This window comes from Bos taurus, chromosome 27, assembly GCF_002263795.3.
Source record: "Bos taurus isolate L1 Dominette 01449 registration number 42190680 breed Hereford chromosome 27, ARS-UCD2.0, whole genome shotgun sequence".
Classification (NCBI taxonomy): Eukaryota; Metazoa; Chordata; class Mammalia; order Artiodactyla; family Bovidae; genus Bos; species Bos taurus.
In genome coordinates, this window is record NC_037354.1 from 40,642,354 (window position 1) to 40,660,351 (window position 17,998).

General features: G+C 41.8%; 1 protein-coding gene across 1 annotated transcript in view; it reads right to left on the minus strand.

Annotated features, from left to right (window-relative positions):
• The window catches only part of RARB (retinoic acid receptor beta), a 595,561-nt gene that overhangs the window by 445,649 nt on the left and 131,914 nt on the right, over positions 1 to 17,998 (minus strand). The window contains exon 2 of the mRNA XM_059882386.1: positions 2,339 to 2,792. Coding sequence (XP_059738369.1) covers positions 2,339 to 2,516 — 178 coding nt within the window. The 5' untranslated portion in view covers positions 2,517 to 2,792. The remainder of the gene's footprint in view (positions 1 to 2,338; positions 2,793 to 17,998) is intronic.

Consider the following 17,998-nt stretch of genomic DNA (forward strand, 5'->3'; position numbering starts at 1 on the left):
AGGAACGATAGATAATATGGGGCTTCCCTGGTGGCTCAGAGGGTAAAGAATCTGCCTGCAATGGGAGACCCGAGTTTGATCCCTGGGTAGGGAAATACTCTGAAGAAGGGAATGGCAACCCACTCCAGTGTTCTTGCCTGGAGAATTCCATGGACAGAGGAGCCTGGTGGGTTATAGTCCACAGGGCTGCAGGACACATCTGAGCGACTAACATTTTCACTTTCATAGACAATATGTAAACAGATGAGTGTGGCTGTGTTCCAATAAAACTTTATTTACAAAAACAGGTGGTGGACTGGCTTTGCCCTGCAGGCTGCAGTGTGCCAAGTGCTGCTCTGTAGAATTCTAAAAATATCTGCAAACAGATGGGTGAGGGATTTGTATGTTGAGAGCCTGTTCGAGTGTTCGGGGATGCTCATCCAGCATAAAGATCTCACTGTCCTTCCATTTACTCTGCTCTGCATTCTCCTTACAATCAGCAGCCAAAGAAGGCCAACATTGCTGGCACGTGCTGGTGGGTGTATCGGGGCTGCAGCCACCCACCTGCGAGTTGTTTTCCACCTGCAAGATTAGATCACCCAGGATGGCACTAAAACTCGTAACTCCAAGGAGTCTTAACTTCTTGGCTACATCTACAAAATATACTTCTGATCTAAGGAAAGGAATGTGTTAGAATGTGTTGTCCATCAGGCTGGCTGTGCTACACAATTAGCTCCTAAGGGAAATTTTAATAGCTTTAACAGTCATTTAGTCAGGCCCCTTCCTGTGTTCGTTGAAAGTAACCTCATTATGCCATTTGCATGTTGGTTGAACAGGGTTTGAACTGGCACCTGGGTCAGCTAGATAGTTCAAATACACCTTTTTCTCCCCATCTCTCTTGATAGCCAAGAAGGTATTCTGGCTGCATCTACTTTCAATTTCAACTTGAGAAGCATGGGAAAATGCTATTACGCAACTTAAAAGACTTTATTGGTCACATGCTTAGGCCAGAAATCCAAAACACAGAAGAGAATTACCATCAGGTCATGCATTCCAAGAAGGAAAATAGATCAGTAAATATCAGGCACGATAGTAGAGTGATTGCAGCCAACATTCCTGCAGTGAGAGTCTGTTCATCTGTCCATCCATTCATCCATCCACCCATCCATTCAAGCCTCCATCCATCCATCTATCCAAATACCCAGGCATCCAGAAATCCCTCTCCTATGAACTTTGAAAGCACCATACTAAGAGCTGAGGGGTCCCAGTGAGGTGGGGCAACCTTCCTGCTCCCAGTGAGCTCAGGAGGGAGAAACTAAGCAGCAAAGACAACCATGTAGCAGATAAATAAGTAAATAAAAATAAATATTAAAATAATTAAAATAAAACTTGCAGCTATAGGAAATGTAATATAAAAATTAATTGTATCACACACACACACAGAAAAATGAAAGGAGTAATTTAAAGGAGATACTTCTAAGAACAAATATTTGGAACAACACCTCAAAAAGCAGCAAAATATGAAATAACCAGCAGGCAGAGCTCTGAAGAGCTCCTGCCGAGCTATGAACCTGAAAGAACTTAGAGAAGATGCTGCAGATACCTGATGCAGCGCTGTTGAACCCATATGCCTTTTACCTCCCGGTGCCAAACCAGGAAAACCGTTTCCAAAAGGTGGAAGAGCTCGCTGGTTACCACAGCCTGCCTTCAAACAGGCAGAACTATTGTTCTTTAAATCACATAATACGGATGCTTTCTATGAATGAGTCACATTAGTTTTTAAGAATTCTAAATTGAACTACTTTTATCTTAAAATACTGTAAACCCAACATTTTAGAGAAGATTGGAGGTAAGAAGTGGCTCAAAGACCCAAAAGTGATCAAGGACATTTAAAAAGCTCATGGGGTATGAACTGGTAGCCAAGATCCCTGGGAAGCTGAAAACAATGACAGGTTTTATCTGTACCCAGGAAATGAGTAAGATTCAAAGGAAGATCTCACGACCCAAATCAATGCTAAAATCAGGATTATCGTCAGTGATTTTTATGGCATCATCTAATTCATTGCTCATGTCCTTTATCAAATGACCAATTTCTTCAGGTACACTGATCACATCTTTGATCAACATTTCTGTTTACAATTTACCCAATAGAACTAAATACCAATGAGGTTTTGAACGGACCAAATTTTAAGATTCACCATTTATCTGGTTTCAAGTCACCTTTCTGCTGATGGAACCTAAGGTACAGTTCTAGATCCAGAGGAACCGGCACCCAACGAAATGAGAACGCAGCCTGGATATGAACCACCCTGCTTTCAATCAACCGAGAGAAAAGAGAGAAGACTGCAGCGGTACTTACTTGCAGGTGAGGGGGTGCTGCACCCGCTCGGAGGCGGCGGGCCGTGGAGGCCGTGGAGCGGGGGCAGGGGAAGTCCGCCGATGACGGGCGGGAAGAGCAGCGGGTAGGGCGCGGCGGGATAGTGAGCCATGTGGCCGCTCACCGCCGGGACGTGGCACGCGGGGCTTCTGGTCGTCATGTTCCGCCTTCACGGGATGAGAGGCGCTCGGAGGCAGGGACGCATCACTCCAGGCCTGGCACCAAAGTGGGGTACGTCAGTTCGGAGCGAGAGTGGAATCTGAGCTGTGATCTGGGCCAAAGTCAAGAAGGTTCAGCAGATGACCTTGCTTCCTTCCAGCACGGTTTCTCTGCCCCTCATTTTGCCGCGCTGATGACAGGAAGGATGGCTCTTCGTTCAGCTTCTCAGCTGAAGGCTGGCAAATGCTATCACTTAAAAAGTCCAGAGCTGCTAATCCTGTAAGGAAAAAAAAAAAAGTATACCACACAGGTCAAAAGTATTTGCTTCTTTATTGTTATTACATGAAAAATCTCTACTATTAATCTGGGACTCCTAATTCCCAGTTGTTCCCCTATACTCACTACTTTAATTTTCTTAAATTCTCAAATTCTAATGTAGAATAAAACTTCTACACAATTTCAAACTAACCCTTACTGTCTGATATTAAATAATCCCCCTCACCTAACCCTATCTTTCCCCATATTCCTCCCCACCCCCACTTCACTTCACTTTTCTCCAGGATACTTAAGCAGCTCCATCCATTATGTGGGGGAGTGTTTGTTTATATCTCCTCCATTAGAATGCATTCACTAGGAGGGCAGAGTTTTTCTCCGTTTTGTTAAAAGCTATGCTTTAAGCTGCCATAAGAGTTACCTAACACACAATAGACTCTCAAAGAGTATTTGTTGACTGACTGACTGAATGAATTTTGTTTCTTACTTCTTTTAGATAAATTTATTGTTTAATGTTGTTCTGATCTGTGTGCTTTCAAGACCTTCGACTTCCAACTTTGGATTTTACGTAGCCATTTGGAATGACCTACTCAGCAAGATAAATATCATGGCGAGGGAAAATTATAACCTAGCAAAAGTACGGAAGAGACACAACCATTAAAGATCCGTGAAATAGTTTGATATCAGTTCCTCACTGTAAACTTTCCTGTAAGAGCGCCATCCGTCCATTGGTCTGCACAACCATCAAATCCATTTGTCCGCGTTCACTCCTCCATCCATCCATCCAGTCCTCACTTGCCATTTTGTGCCAGTTGCCAGTGGAGGCATTAGAGTGCACAGCATGATCAAGTGCTGCTGCACTTCTAGTTCTCATGAAGTTTCTAATTTTAACAGCTCCTAACTGAGGTCATAATGCTAAGGGCATTCAATCGCCCTGTTCCCCATGAAGGACCCTCCAAGGACACACAGCACTCAGAATTCCTTGATAGAGAAATAGATTCTAGGGTGGGCTGACAGTGGACTTCATAGGCTCCCTTGGGCCCTAATGACCAGTATTCGCTAAAATTCCCAAACTCCTGTGCCCTGTGAATGGCAAGCCCTGAAGGTCAACCATCTGGCATGAAATAAGAACAGGATCTCAAGGCCAGCACAGAGTGGTGGCGAAGAGCATGATTTCAGAGCAAGACCGCCAAGACGCCAGTCATGGCTCTGTCCCCTTGGACAATTATCTTGCCCATCAATAGGTCAGTTTTTATTGTAAAATGGGGGTAATAGCAGAATTGGCTTCAGAGGAGTGTTGTGAGGATGAAATGAAGTAATGAGGTAATTCCAAAAGAAAACCAGTTCCTGGTGCAGTGAACACCAGGTAAATGATAAACTTCTGGCAATGTTTGCCTTTCTCGTCTGTGTCACCATCAAATAATACGATTCTGAGAACAAGCTTGCTGGAATGAACTGTGGCTTTGAGGTTAGGGCAGGGAGGAGACCATATCACAATGTTACCCAGGACCCTATGGGCCTTCCCAGGACAGACCTCTCCCCCATATCCTCTGCTACAGCTCCTCTCTAAGGTACCTGGATAATAGTATCTCATGCATATTTCCCGAGTTTTTCAGATACCAAAGTGAAGTGAAAGTTGCTCAGTCATGCCCGTCTTTTTGCAACCCCATGGACTTACGCAGTCCATGAAATTCTCCAGGCCAGAACACTGGAGTGGGTAGCCTTTCTCTTCTCCAGGGCATCTTCCCAACCCAGGGATCAAACCCAGGTCACTGCAGGCGGATTCTTTACCAACTGAGCCATCAGGAAAGCATGGACATCTGAGCTGAGCCATCAGCTATCAAGAAAGCCTAGATGCTAAAACTATCACCAAAGGGAAGAAATGAACTACCTGATGATCATGAGCACGTAGCCCCCAGACCTGCTGACTCCCAAAGACTGATCATCAACCAATCAGGGAATTGTGGTTGAGCTGATCACATACCCTGAGACATCCCTTCCTCTCCTGGCCTTTAAAAATGCTTTGCTGAAATCTTCTGAGGAGTTCAGGGTGTTTGGGGCAAGAGTCATATGTTTTCCTTGCTCAATCCTGCAGTAAACCTGTCTCTGCTCCAAACTTCAGGTTTGCTTGGCTTCACTATGCATCAGACACATGAACTTAGGTTCAGTAACAACATAAGTCCTGAGCAAAGAACATTAGGACTAAAATTTCAGTCATGGAAGTAAGGGAGTAAAGGCGAAATGTGAGGAAAGCTGAGAACAAAGACTCATAAGGCTTACTTACTGACTTCCCAGGTTGGTTTCTGCACACCCTGAAATGTTTTGATCTATAATAACTTCCATTTATCTGTTGACCACATGTCAGGCGCTCCACTTATGAGCTGTAAGTTCTAGCCCATAGAACAGCCCTAGGAGGCAGTTGTTATGACCCATATTTTCCAGATAAGAAAACTAAGTCTCAGCGAGTTCAGATGACTTCGCCCGAAGGTCACAGAACCAGCCTGTGGCTGATAGAGATTCTGCACCCAGATCTGCGGGTTCAACCCTCTCTGCAGTTTCTCCTCAGCCATTCTGTGCTTTCTTATACTGAGTGCCTGCACCGTGCTAATTGCCCCTACAGAACAAAAAGTCCACGTGCAGCTGCGATGGGAGCGGCTGTCCTCACTCAGATGACCTTCTCTCTGGGGCCTTCATCCCTGGACTGTTAACATGAAACATGAACATCATCCCCAGGGAGACCACGGGGGCCCAGGCTCCCCCGGGGCTCCCCTGAGCCTTGCAAAGGAGATGATATCCCTGGCTGACTTATGCCACACACTAAACTCCAAAAGTGATGTCCCCCCAAATATCGATATCCTCTTCAAACACAAAATGCAGCTTGTCTCTCTGATGAAGAGAAAGTTAATGGACTATGGGAGGTGAAAGTTTTCAGTGCTTTCTCTTCTAAAAATTACAGACCATCTAATACACTGAAGACTTTATTTTGTAGTTTGTAGTAAATTAATTAGAAAACAAACAATGCCATTTAGTATTTGCTGCATTTCCACTCAATTTGACTTTTAAATCACACACACAAAGCCCAGCATTGGTACAAATGGTCTTTTCTATCTGCATTAAACAAACTACATCATTAACTGGTGAAGCTGACAGTTAGCAAACCCACCCATGCAGGGCGCAGTTCTTAGATTTTTAAAGCTATTTGTTTGTTTTTACCAACGGGGGACTATTTCTATTTTTAACAATCCTTCATTTCTCTTTGCTTTCAAACACCGCAGATTTTCAGCTCCCTGTCTCTCTGGTTGAAAGGTCTGTTATTATGCCTCAGATCTTCTAGAAAAAAACCAATGAAAAACAAAAAACTACTTATACTGATACTAGGAAAAAGAAAAAAAAATCAATGTGCCAGGAAAATCCTGTTATGTTGGTGGAAAATTGTCTGAACAGTCACTGGGTCTGTGCTCACATATGTGACTGATTAAGGCTATTCCTGGAAGCAGAGAATTTCCTTTGTTTCAGGGTGTTAGGAAAAAAGATGGTCATTGGTATTAGCAGTGCTTTCTTTCTTCATGCTTGATTTAAGTTTGGGCTCATTGGGTTTTTTTTTCCCCTCACCACCTGAGGCAAAGCAAACAGGAGCTGAGGTGGCAGAGGGGAAGGAAGTGGGGACCGGGTCAGGGGGTCTTGGATCTAAAACCTATGAGAATCTTCGGCTGTCAGTTTCATCATCCGTGAAAGGGGTCAAGAGAAGAGAGGTAGGTTCTATTAATAAAGCTTCCTAAATTGTATTGTCCAGAAAGCAAGTGTTTTACACAAAGATTTTTTAAAAATGAAACAAAAAAGGTGAAAATAACATACTAGAGGAGAAAATTAAAAAGAAAGGACTTTAAAATAACTGCTTGCATTGTCAATGCTGGGATGCAATAATCTACCCCTGATACATAGTGGGATGGGAGGAGGCAGCACCCACCAGCCACTGGGAGGATATATGCCAGGGGGTGGCAGGGGTCTTGGGAACAGTTAACATTTATGTCTGTATCTGTGAGAGATTATTATTAACACAGCACACTGCATTTTCTTCAGTTGAACTTGCCCATGTTTTTGTTCAATAAAAAAGTTTTTTTAAAAAATTACATTTTAATCATGTCTTGTCACACAATTTACTGGAGGTTGCTTTTGTATGCATTTAAACCTAAATTAGTATGGAAGCCTCCAGGTTTGTATTTCTAAACATTTAAATATTAATCTATATAAACATGACACTTACATATGATCTTTTAAAAAAAATCACATAGTTCCTTTAGCATAGTGTAGTTCTCAAAGCAGAGTTCCTGAAGGAGCACATACATAGTATCTGGAAACTTACTGAAAATGTAGCTTTTCCAGGCTCCACCCAAGATCTACAGACTCAGAAAGGCTGAGTGGGCCAAGCAATCTGTATCTTAACAAACCCTCCAGATGATTCCGAGGCAGCTAAAATGTGAGGACGCTGATCGAGAAAGGAGGTTGGCAAATTTCTTGTGTAAAGAAAGTAAGCATTTAGATGGCAGGCCATATATAGTCTCTGCCACAGTTACTCAACCCTGCTTTTGTACAAACTCTGCACGAAAGCAGCCACAGACAATCCATAAACAGATGGGTGTGGCTTTGTTCCCATAAATTATTATTTACAAAACAGTCTGCTGAATTTGGCCCGTAGACCACGGCTTGCGGACTCCTGCTTCAGATGAACAAAAACCGTGAGAGCTGCCATAATGGACATGCCTTGTGGGACTAGGTCAGATGCTTCCTTTGCCGTTCTTTCAGTCACTAAGTTGTTTCCGACTCTTGCAACCCCCATGGGATTTCCCAGGCAAGACTACTGGAGTGGGCTGACATTTCCTTCTCCAGGGGATCGATCCCGACCCAGGGATCGAACCCGTGTCTCCTGCATTGCAGGCATTTTCTTTATCACTGAGCCATCAATGCCAATGAGCGCAAATGCCTTCTACTAATAAATAAATAAATAAAGGAATTTGACCTGTCTTAGCCAAGTACCTACAGGCATATTGAATAATTTAAAATGCTAGTTAAGGCATTGATGACTTTGTATGCACTTTTTTGAGGACTCCAAGTTGAAGTCAGAACTCTTAGTAGAGTCCACAGAAGCCAAACACTTTAGCGTGTGGTGAGAGGTGTTAATTTTACGCACTACTGCTTTCAAGGGTAATCTACACAACAAAACAGGCAAGATTTTTGGAGAAAACATATCTATTTCCTCCTACTGAAATTCAAAATATAAAGTTCATACATATAAAATATAAAAAATATAGGCAGAAGTGAACATAAGATAGATTTTTAAATTACTTGTGATAACACAGAACTCTCCTGTATTTCTTCAGCTGATATAGAGTTTCTTGGGGAAATTTTTGCATTCACAGACACAACATGCATATTGCTTCTTTTCTCACTATGTTTTGGCTCAAATCTCCCTATTTATTTAAAACATTGGTTCCAGGTAATGCCACTTAAAATTTCTCAAAGACATTTGGCCAAGTACCTGTTTTCAGCAAAAATGCTAAACTCAGCACAAACACTGTGAGTTGCTTTGCGGCTGGTCTTGATAGAAAAGAAACACGGCTGTAAAGAAGTCAGCTTTACATGCCTGGTAGTTTTTCAGTCCTTCTGATGTCTGTCATCTTCAGCAAAAATATTACTGATGAAATTACGTTCAGCTTAACCCAAAGGGAAGCCACAGTGAATAACTTGAATGTGGCCAAAAAAAAAAAAAAAACAAAAAACGTATTTCTTTCATCCTTTTAATTGTGTCTAGGAAGGAAAAATATGGAAGAGAGTCATTCAGAGGGAACAGCGCAGTTGAAGGAGGCCCTGAGAACACCCAGTGAGCAGAGAGTGAGATCTGAATCCCTCTTTGCTCCAGGAGGTGCTCATTTGGCACCTCAAAGTCTGTTTTTAAAAGCATATACAAAATGTCCCTGTGTTCCCTTTTAGGGCACGTTTATAAGATTCCATCTGCTAAGGAAATATGACTTTCAGAAAATAATAGGCAGAAATATGTTAGAATGTATAAAACTCTATGATTTTAATCTCATAAATTACGAGAACAGGAATGTAAATATAAGTTTTGGGGCATCAACACTCTACCCAAAGCTGTTACATACACTTCTGAAGAGACAGCTTTCACCAAAGATTATTTCCACACAGATTCCAAAAACATAAGGTAAAATATGTATAGGCCCAAATGTCTGTGGGATGACTGCTTGTTTTTCAGAAAAGTGGCAGCAAGCTACTCCTTGCACAAAGGTTTCCGTGCTTGGTGTCATGGAATTCTGCCAGACCAAGCCGAACGGCTGGACTCGGGTTTGGTTCTCAAGGGAGACTCAGCCACAGATTCTCAAGGGAAGGTAACATATATGTGGTCTGCCTAATGGGACCACAGATTGTCAAGGGAAGGTAACATATATGTAGTCTGCCTAATGGGACCACAGATTCTCAAGGGAAGGTAACATATATGTGGTCTGCCTAATGGGAGCCTCTACAGGGGAGGGTGACTCACACGTCCTGTTAGAGGGCTAGCACTGGTTGGTTTTCAATTCTCAGCACACCAAGAACGACGCAGAGAGATGACTGGCACGGAAAGGGGAAGGAAAATCACAGAGAAAAGCAGAAAATGTGATTTCATGTTGGCAGAAACCATGAGGCCAGAGAAGCCACGAGCCAGGAAGAAATGTGAGGCAGAGAGGAACACAGGAGGAAAATACTGGTAACAACAGAGATAAAAGGAAATACAATAGCTATAATTGTACTTCTAAAGTTATCTTTTTAAAAACTGATGACAGTATATTGCTTTCAGATGCACAGTGCAGTCATTTGATATTTTCATATATTATACTCCATACAAAGTTGTTGTAAGATACTGACCACATTCCCTCTACTCTACCTTACAGCCTATAACTTATTTATTTTTATATTTAGTAGTTTGTGCCTATTAGTCCTCTTCCTCTATTTTGCCCCTCTGTGCAACCCGCTCCCTTCCGGTGACCACTGGTCTCTTCTCTGTACCTTTCAGTCTATTTCTGTTTGGTTACACTTGTTCATTGTTATATATTTTAGAGTCCACATAGAAGTGCAAACATACAGCATCTGTTCGCCTTTGTCCACTTTATTTCACCAGATATGATATCCTCCAGGAATATCCACGTTGTTGCAGATGGAAAAATTCCTTTCTTTTTATGATTAATATTCCATTTATATATATGTATATTCCCTTATATATATGCATATGTATATATATGTGTGTGTGTGTGTGTGTGTGTGTGTATATACGTCACATCTTCTTTATCCATTCATCTGTTGATGGATACTTAGTTGCTTCCTATATCTTGGCTACTGTACACAATGCTGCTGTGAACACCGGGTACATGTGTCCTTCTGAATTACAGTCTTTGTTTTCTTTGAATAAACTGGCATTGCTGGATCATGTGGTGTTTCCAGTTTTAATTTTTGAGGCACTTACACTGTTTGCTGTCGTGTTTATGCCAGTCTACCTTCATACCAACAGAGCATAAAGTTCCCTCTCCTCACAACACTTGTTATTTCTTATCTTTTTAGTAACAGCTGTTCTTGTAGGTGTGAGGTGGTATCTCACTGTGGTTTTGATTTGCATTTCCTGGATGATTAGTGATAGTGAGAATGTTTTCACGTGTCTGTTGGCCATTTGTATGTCATCTTCGGGAAAACGCCTATTCAGATATTCTGCCCATTTTAAAATTGGATTGTTTGGCTTTTTGGTACTGAGTTTTTTGAGTTCTTTATATGTTTGGATATGAACCCCTCGTTTGCAAATATTTTCCCCATTCCCTAGGTTGACTTTTCATTTCGTTGATGGTTTCCTTTGCTGTTTGAAGCTTGCTTAGGTTCCATGTGCTCATGTTTGCTTTTGTTCCCCTTGCCTGAGGAAGACCAGGATCAAAGAGTGTACTGCCTGTGTTTTCTTCTAGGAGTTTAATTGTTTCGGGTATTACATTTAGGTCTTTATTTCATTTTGAATTTACTTCTGTAATATACTGTGTGAGAAAATGTTCTAGTTTTATTCTTTTACATAAGCTGTCCAGTCTTTCCAACACCACTTACTGAAGAGACTGTCTTCTACTTATTGCATATTCTTGCCTTCTTTGCTGTAGGTTAAATGACCATATGCATGGGTTTTGTTCATGGGCTCTGTCTTCTGTCCCATTGATCTGTGTATCTGTGTTTGTGCCAGTACCATGCTGTTTTGATTATGGTAGCTTTGTTTTATAGTCTGAAGTTAGGGAGTATGATACCTTCAGCTATGTTCTTTTCTTCTCAGGATTCTTTTGGCTATTCAGTGTCTTTTGTGGTTCCATACAAGTTTTATGTTTATTTGTTCAATATACTTTAATGTAATATATACCATATATTACAAACCCACAGCTAATATACTACTCCATGGTGGAAAGCTGAAAGCCTTTCTTCTAAAATCAGGAATAAGACAAGGACATCAACACTTTTATTCAATATATTATTAAAAAATCCTAGCCACAGAAATTAGATAAGAAAAAGAAAAGGCATACAAATTGGAAGAAAGAAGTAAAATCATTTATAGATGACATGATACTATGTATAGAAAACTCTAAGTGAAAGTAAAACTGGAGGTCCCTCAGTCGTGTCCGACTCTCTGTGACCCCATGGACTCTACAGTCCATGGAATTCTCCAGGCAGGAATACTGGAGTGGGTAGCCTTTCCCTTCTCCAGGGGATCTTCCCAACCCAGGGATTGAACCCAGGTCTCCCACATTGTAGGCAGATTATTTACCAGTTGAGCCACAACGTACACCCTTAGAAAACTCTAAACACTGCACCAGAAAACTAGTAGAACTCATAAATGAATTAAGTAAAATTGTACAAGATTAATGTACAGAAATCTGTTGCACTTCTATACACTAACAATGAATTATCAGAAAGAGAAATCAAGACAATAATCTCACTGACAATTGAATCAAGAAGAATAGGATACTTGGGACAAATTTAACCAAGGATGTGAAAGGCCTAATCTCTGAAATCTATAAGACATTGAGGAAGGAAACTAAAAATGATACAAATAAATGGAAAGATATCCTGTGTTCATGCACTGGAAGAAATGATATTGTTAAAATGTCCATACTACCCAAAGCAGTCTACAAATTTAATGAAATTCTTATCAAAAATAGTCATGACATTTTCCATAGAAATAAGGTTACCCCTAGTGCTAAGAACATCATTCCAATGTGAATTATATCTTAATAGTTAAAAAAGAGAAATAGGTACATCAACCAACCAACCAACCAATGCAGACAGACTCGGTCCACACAGGTTCTGCTGACAGATGCCCAAGGTCTGAGCCCACCTGCATGTCTGATTTCCTGGCCTCTGTCCCTGGACACAGGTCTAGCCTCCCCAGGGCACCTTGCAGTCACTTCTCTTGGAAGGGTCTCATCTCTGGGGGCCTCTGTCAGTATCAAGTCTGGGTCCTGAGCACTCCCAGGCTTTGGATTCTTGTCCTCTATTCATATTTAGGAGACTTCTTTCTCTCCTTCTTTGATTCTTATGCATTTTCTTAAAATCTTAATTCAGTAGTTTAAATATTCTTATCTATTTTTATTCCTCCCTGGTAGGGATTTTGTTAATAAATTTACATTTGCTACTTAAAATATTCAACATTTTGAAAAAAAAAAAAGAAGTGACCAAGATATTTATACACACAAAGTTAGCTCTGCAAAGAGGCACGCACAAGACTGTGTACTGGGAAAAGTGGACAGGCAGAGGGATGGAAGAGGCTGACATTTTTGAGCTGGGGGATCATGAAGAAAGTCTGGAGAAGAGGGAGTGTCTCTGACTTGCAGTCCCGCCGTGAAGAGGAGGATGCCTCCGTCGGTTTCAGAGGTATGCAGAAAGAACATACCATAGTCTGGTAGTGAATAAACAACAGAAATGTGCTTATCACAATTCTGGAGGCTGGAGAGTCAAGGTGCCTACATGGTCCTGTTGTGTGGAGGGCCCTCATCTCCCTGGTGCGTAGCCCGTGCCTCCTTGCTGAGTTGTCACACGGTTGGGGCGGCAAGCTGCATCTCTGGGATCTCTGTTATAATCTCAACCATGAGAGCTCTGCCCTCGCATTCGCATCACCCCCAAAAGACTCCACCTCTGAATGCCATTGCCTCAGGGGTAGGAATTTCAGCATGCAGATTTGAGGGGTACTCAACCATTCAGACCATAGAAGACATGGACTTCTGCTCTGTAGAACAGCTGCCTTGAGCCAGCTATGGGGGGCTGAATAATGGCCCCCAAAGGTATCTGCCCTAACCCTGGAACTTGGGAATATTATCTTACGTGGCAAAAGGGACTTTGCAGATGTAAACTAAAAAAGAAAAAGATCACACACACACACAAAAGAATATGTATATGTTAATTGTGTCACTTTGCTGTACAGGAGAAATTAACACAGCATTGCAAATCAACTATACTTCAATAAAATTAAACAAATAACAATTTTTTTTAAAGTAAGGATCTTGAAATGAGATGATTATTCTAGATTTTCTGGTAGCCCAATGTAATCAGAAGGTTAGGAGGAAGGCAATGGGAGATTTAATGACACAAGAGGCGCAGGGATGACACGATGATACAAGCAGAATTGGAGTGACTTGCTAGAAAAGCAGAAGGAGGGGCCCAAAGCCAAGGAAAACAGGCTGCCACTGGAAGCAGAAAAAGGCAGGAAAACTGATTCTCTTCTCAGATCCTCCAGAGGGACTGTTCATACCTTGATTTTAGCCCAGCGAGACTGATTTCGCATTTGTGACCTGCCGAGGTGTAAGCGGATATTTGAGGGCGGCTTTCAAAACCACTGGGTTTGTGGTCATTTGCTGTAGTGACAATAGGAAATGAACACATCAGCCCGCTCTGAGCCTGAGAATACCTGGTCAGGAACACAAACCGTAAACTCTAACATCTCCCCACCCTGGAGTCAGAGCCAATCTGTCAGCTGTCTCAGAACAGAATTTCCCCATGGGGGAAAAGCCCAATATCTGGTCTTTGGGAAGTAAACGTGAAGATGCTCACCACTGGCTACTGAAATGTCCTACAACATGGAAGTAGAGAGGATGCCCAGCCATGCCAGTTCTAGAGAAGACGGAGCTTTGGAAGAGGCCAGGGGTCACAGCCAGGTCAAAAGAAGAGGCAAAGGGACTTCCCTGGTGGCCCAGTGGTAAGGGCTCCACACTTTCACTGCAGGGGGTACGGGTTTGATCCCAAAATCCGGCTAGCTGCAGAGCACAGCACAGCCAAAAAGGAAAATGGAAAAGAAAAAAAAAAAAAAAAAAACCACCTAGAAAATGCAAGAGTGTGCAGTATCTTTGTTAAGACTGTACAGCCACTCCCAAACACCTGTTTATTGACTATTTTGCCTTTCTGCCACGGAAATCACGCATGGTCACTTATTTACCTGCAGCCTCACAGCACCCGTGAAAGTGACCACAATCTGCACATATGCAATAGAGCTATCCGGCCTGAAATGGACAGAATGGAGACAAATGAAGGAAGGAATAAGACAACTTATGCGTGCACGTGTCTTTAGAGAGTGTCCGGAACAAAAATAGAGAATTTCAGTGTTTTATTTAAAAATTATTTTTGGCTTACTTTTTTTTAACAACAGTTTCCATGATTATCTTAATTACTCTAACTATGGCTCTCAAGAGACTTGGGAATAGAAGAAAGAAAAGGTAGCAACCTATTTCTTACCAATAAAGATGTGTGAAATATCCTTTATTCTTTCTGAGAAAAAAAAAGATACTACCTAGAAAAATAAAATACTTAACCTCATTTGAACACTGAAGTTTGATCTTCCCCATTAGGGAATAGCTTATTTCCTTTGTAAGTCTTCCCAAGGCTTTCTTCTTCCAAACTTTGGCAGTTTTCTTGCACAGCCCCCAATTCCATGCCCCTCTGACTCTGCCTCTCCACCCCATTTGTCAGAAAAACCCTTAAGAGCTGCTTGGCAGACAAAAAAACAACAAGTCCTGAAACAGCTTTGCTTATGTCATCTGAATGGAATCATGTATGCAATGTGGATAAAACATAAAGCCAGCATAAGAAAGCTACCAGAGGGTACCAGAGGCACTTTTCCTTTGAGGTAGTTCCAGTAAGTGATTCAGCAATTTATTCAGATCATGCTTCTGTTCTATGTCCGTGAGTCCATTTGCATTTTTCTGTACATACAATACACACTGTTATATGTAAAATACATAACCAACAAAGTCCTACTGTATAGCAGAGGGAACTGTCTCAATATTTTGTAATATTCCATAAGGGCAAAGAACAGGAAAACAAGTACTTGCATGTGTATTTGTATATTTATCTATATATATACACCTATATACCTGGAAAGGCCTGGCGTGCTGCGATTCATGGGGTCACAAAGAGTCGGACACGACTGAGCGACTGAACTGAACTGAACACGATATTGTAAATCAACTATATGTCAATTTAAAAATTTATTCTGTTATTTTCCAAGATATGTTTGGAATACTTTTGGGAGAGAACACCCCTAGAAGCAGGGTGGCAGAGACGCTGCTGTGCCCTTGCCAAATTCCATTTACTTTTCCTTCTGGTCCCACAAGCAGTCAGTCTTTCCTAACGTCCCCTGCAGTTCCCTGGGGGTGCGACACTGAGCTCTGGCCGGTGACGTGTGGGCAGACGTGACGTGTGCCATCTCTGGGGCTGGTCCCCAAACCTCCTCCTTGCTCTCTCTTCTCTCACTGCTGGCTGGACACAGAAAAAACTCCGACAACCTAGGAGACAGCAGAGCCACGGCATGGCAGGAGCCTGGTCCTGGCCTGTTGATCTCATCGGACTGTGACAATAGTAAGAAATGAAATGGTAGCATATTAAGGCACAGGCGTTTGGAATGTATGTGATAACTAAACTAACAGTTATTGATTACATGAAAATAATCAGTTCATGACTTTATATTTACACTTCCATTATTGATTTCCAAATTTTCCCTCCCCATGTTGACTAGACTTTCTTCTGAAATTATATTTTTAAAGCAATCTCTCCTAAAGGATGAAGAATAGCCACCTTCCTAAATAAACTAATATCCAGACAAAATCACAATTCAGAAAGATACATTCACCCTTACGTTCACAGCATCACTTTTCACAATAGTCAGAACCTGCAAGCAACCTAAATGTCCATCGACAGAGGAATGGATAAGAAGATATGGCCCATAGATACAATGGAATGTGGTCCACTGGAGAAGGGAATGGCAAACCACTTCAGTATTCTTGCCTTGAGAACCCCATGAACAGTATGAAAAGGCAAAATGATAGGATACTGAAAGAGGAACTCCCCGGGTCAGTAGGTGCCCAATATGCTACTGGAGATCGGTGGAGAAATAACTCCAGAAAGAATGAAGAGATGGAGCCAAAGCAAAAAGAATACCCAGCTGTGGATGTAACTGGTAATAGAAGCAAGGTCCGATGCTGTAAACAGCAATATTGCATAGGAACCTGGAATGTCAGGTCCATGAATCAAGGCAAATTGGAAGTGGTCAAACAAGAGATGGCAAGAGTGAATGTCGACATTCTAGGAATCAGCGAACTGAAATGGACTGGAATGGGTGAATTTAACTCAGATGACCATTATATCTACCACTGTGGGCAGGAATCCCTCAGAAGAAATGGAGTAGCCATCATGGTCAACAAAAGAGTCTGAAATGCAGTACTTGGATACAATCTCAAAAACGACAGAATGATCTCTGTTCGTTTCCAAGGCAAACCATTCAAGTAATGGTAGTAATCCAAGTCTACGCCCCAACCAGTAACGCTGAAGAAGCTGAAGTTGAACGGTTCTATGAAGACCTACAAAACCTTTTAGAACTAACACCCAAAAAAGATGTCCTTTTCATTATAGGGGACTGGAATGCAAAAGTAGGAAGTCAAGAAACACCTGGAGTAACAGGCAAATTTGGCCTTGGAATATAGAATGAAGCAGGGCAAAGACTAATAGAGTTTTGCCAAGAAAATGCACTGGTCATAACAAACACCCTCTTCCAACAACACAAGAGAAGATTCTATACATGGACATCACCGGATGGTCAACACTGAAATCAGATTGATTATATTTTTTGCAGCCAAAGATGGAGAAGCTCTATACAGTCAGCAAAAACAAGACCAGGAGCTGACTGTGGCTCAGATCATGAACTCCTTATTGCCAAATTCAGACTTAAATTGAAGAAAGTAGGGAAAACCACTAGTCCATTCAGGTATGACCTAAATCAAATCCGTTATGATTATACAGTGGAAGTGAGAAATAGATTTAAGGGCCTAGATCTGATAGATAAAGTGCCTGATGAACTATGGAATGAGGTTCGTGACATTGTACAGGAGACAGGGATCAAGACCATCCCCATGGAAAAGAAATGCAAAAAAGCAAAACGGCTGTCTGGAGAGGCCTTACAAATAGCTGTGAAAAGAAGAGAAGCGAAAAGCAAAGGAGAAAAGGAAAGATATAAACATCTGAATGCAGCGTTCCAAAGAATAGCAAGAAGAGATAAAGCCTTCTTCAGCGATCAATGCAAAGAAATAGAAGAAAACAACAGAATGGGAAAGACTAGGGATCTCTTCAAGAAAATCAGAGATACCAAAAGAACATTTCATGCAAAGATGAGCTCGATAAAGGACAGAAACGGTATGGACATATCAGAAGCAGAAGATATTAAGAAGAGGTGGCAAGAATACACAGAAGAACTGTACAAAAAAGATCTTCACGACCCAGATAATCACAATGGTGTGATCACTGACCTAGAGCCAACATCCTGGAATGTGAAGTCAAATGGGCCTTAGAAAGCATCACTACGAATAAAGCTAGTGGAGGTGATGGAATTCCAGTGGAGCTATTCCAAATCCTGAAAGATGATGCTGTGAAAGTGCTGCACTCAATATGCCAGCAAATTTGGAAAACTCAGCAGTGGCCACAGGACTGGAAAAGGTCAGTTTTCATTCCAATCCCAAAGAAAGGCAATGCCAAAGAATGTTCAAACTACTGCACAATTGCACTCATCTCACACGCTAGTAAAGTAATGCTCAAAATTCTCCAAGCCAGGCTTCAGCAGTATGTGAACCATGAACTTCCTGATGTTCAAGCTGGTTTTAGAAGCGG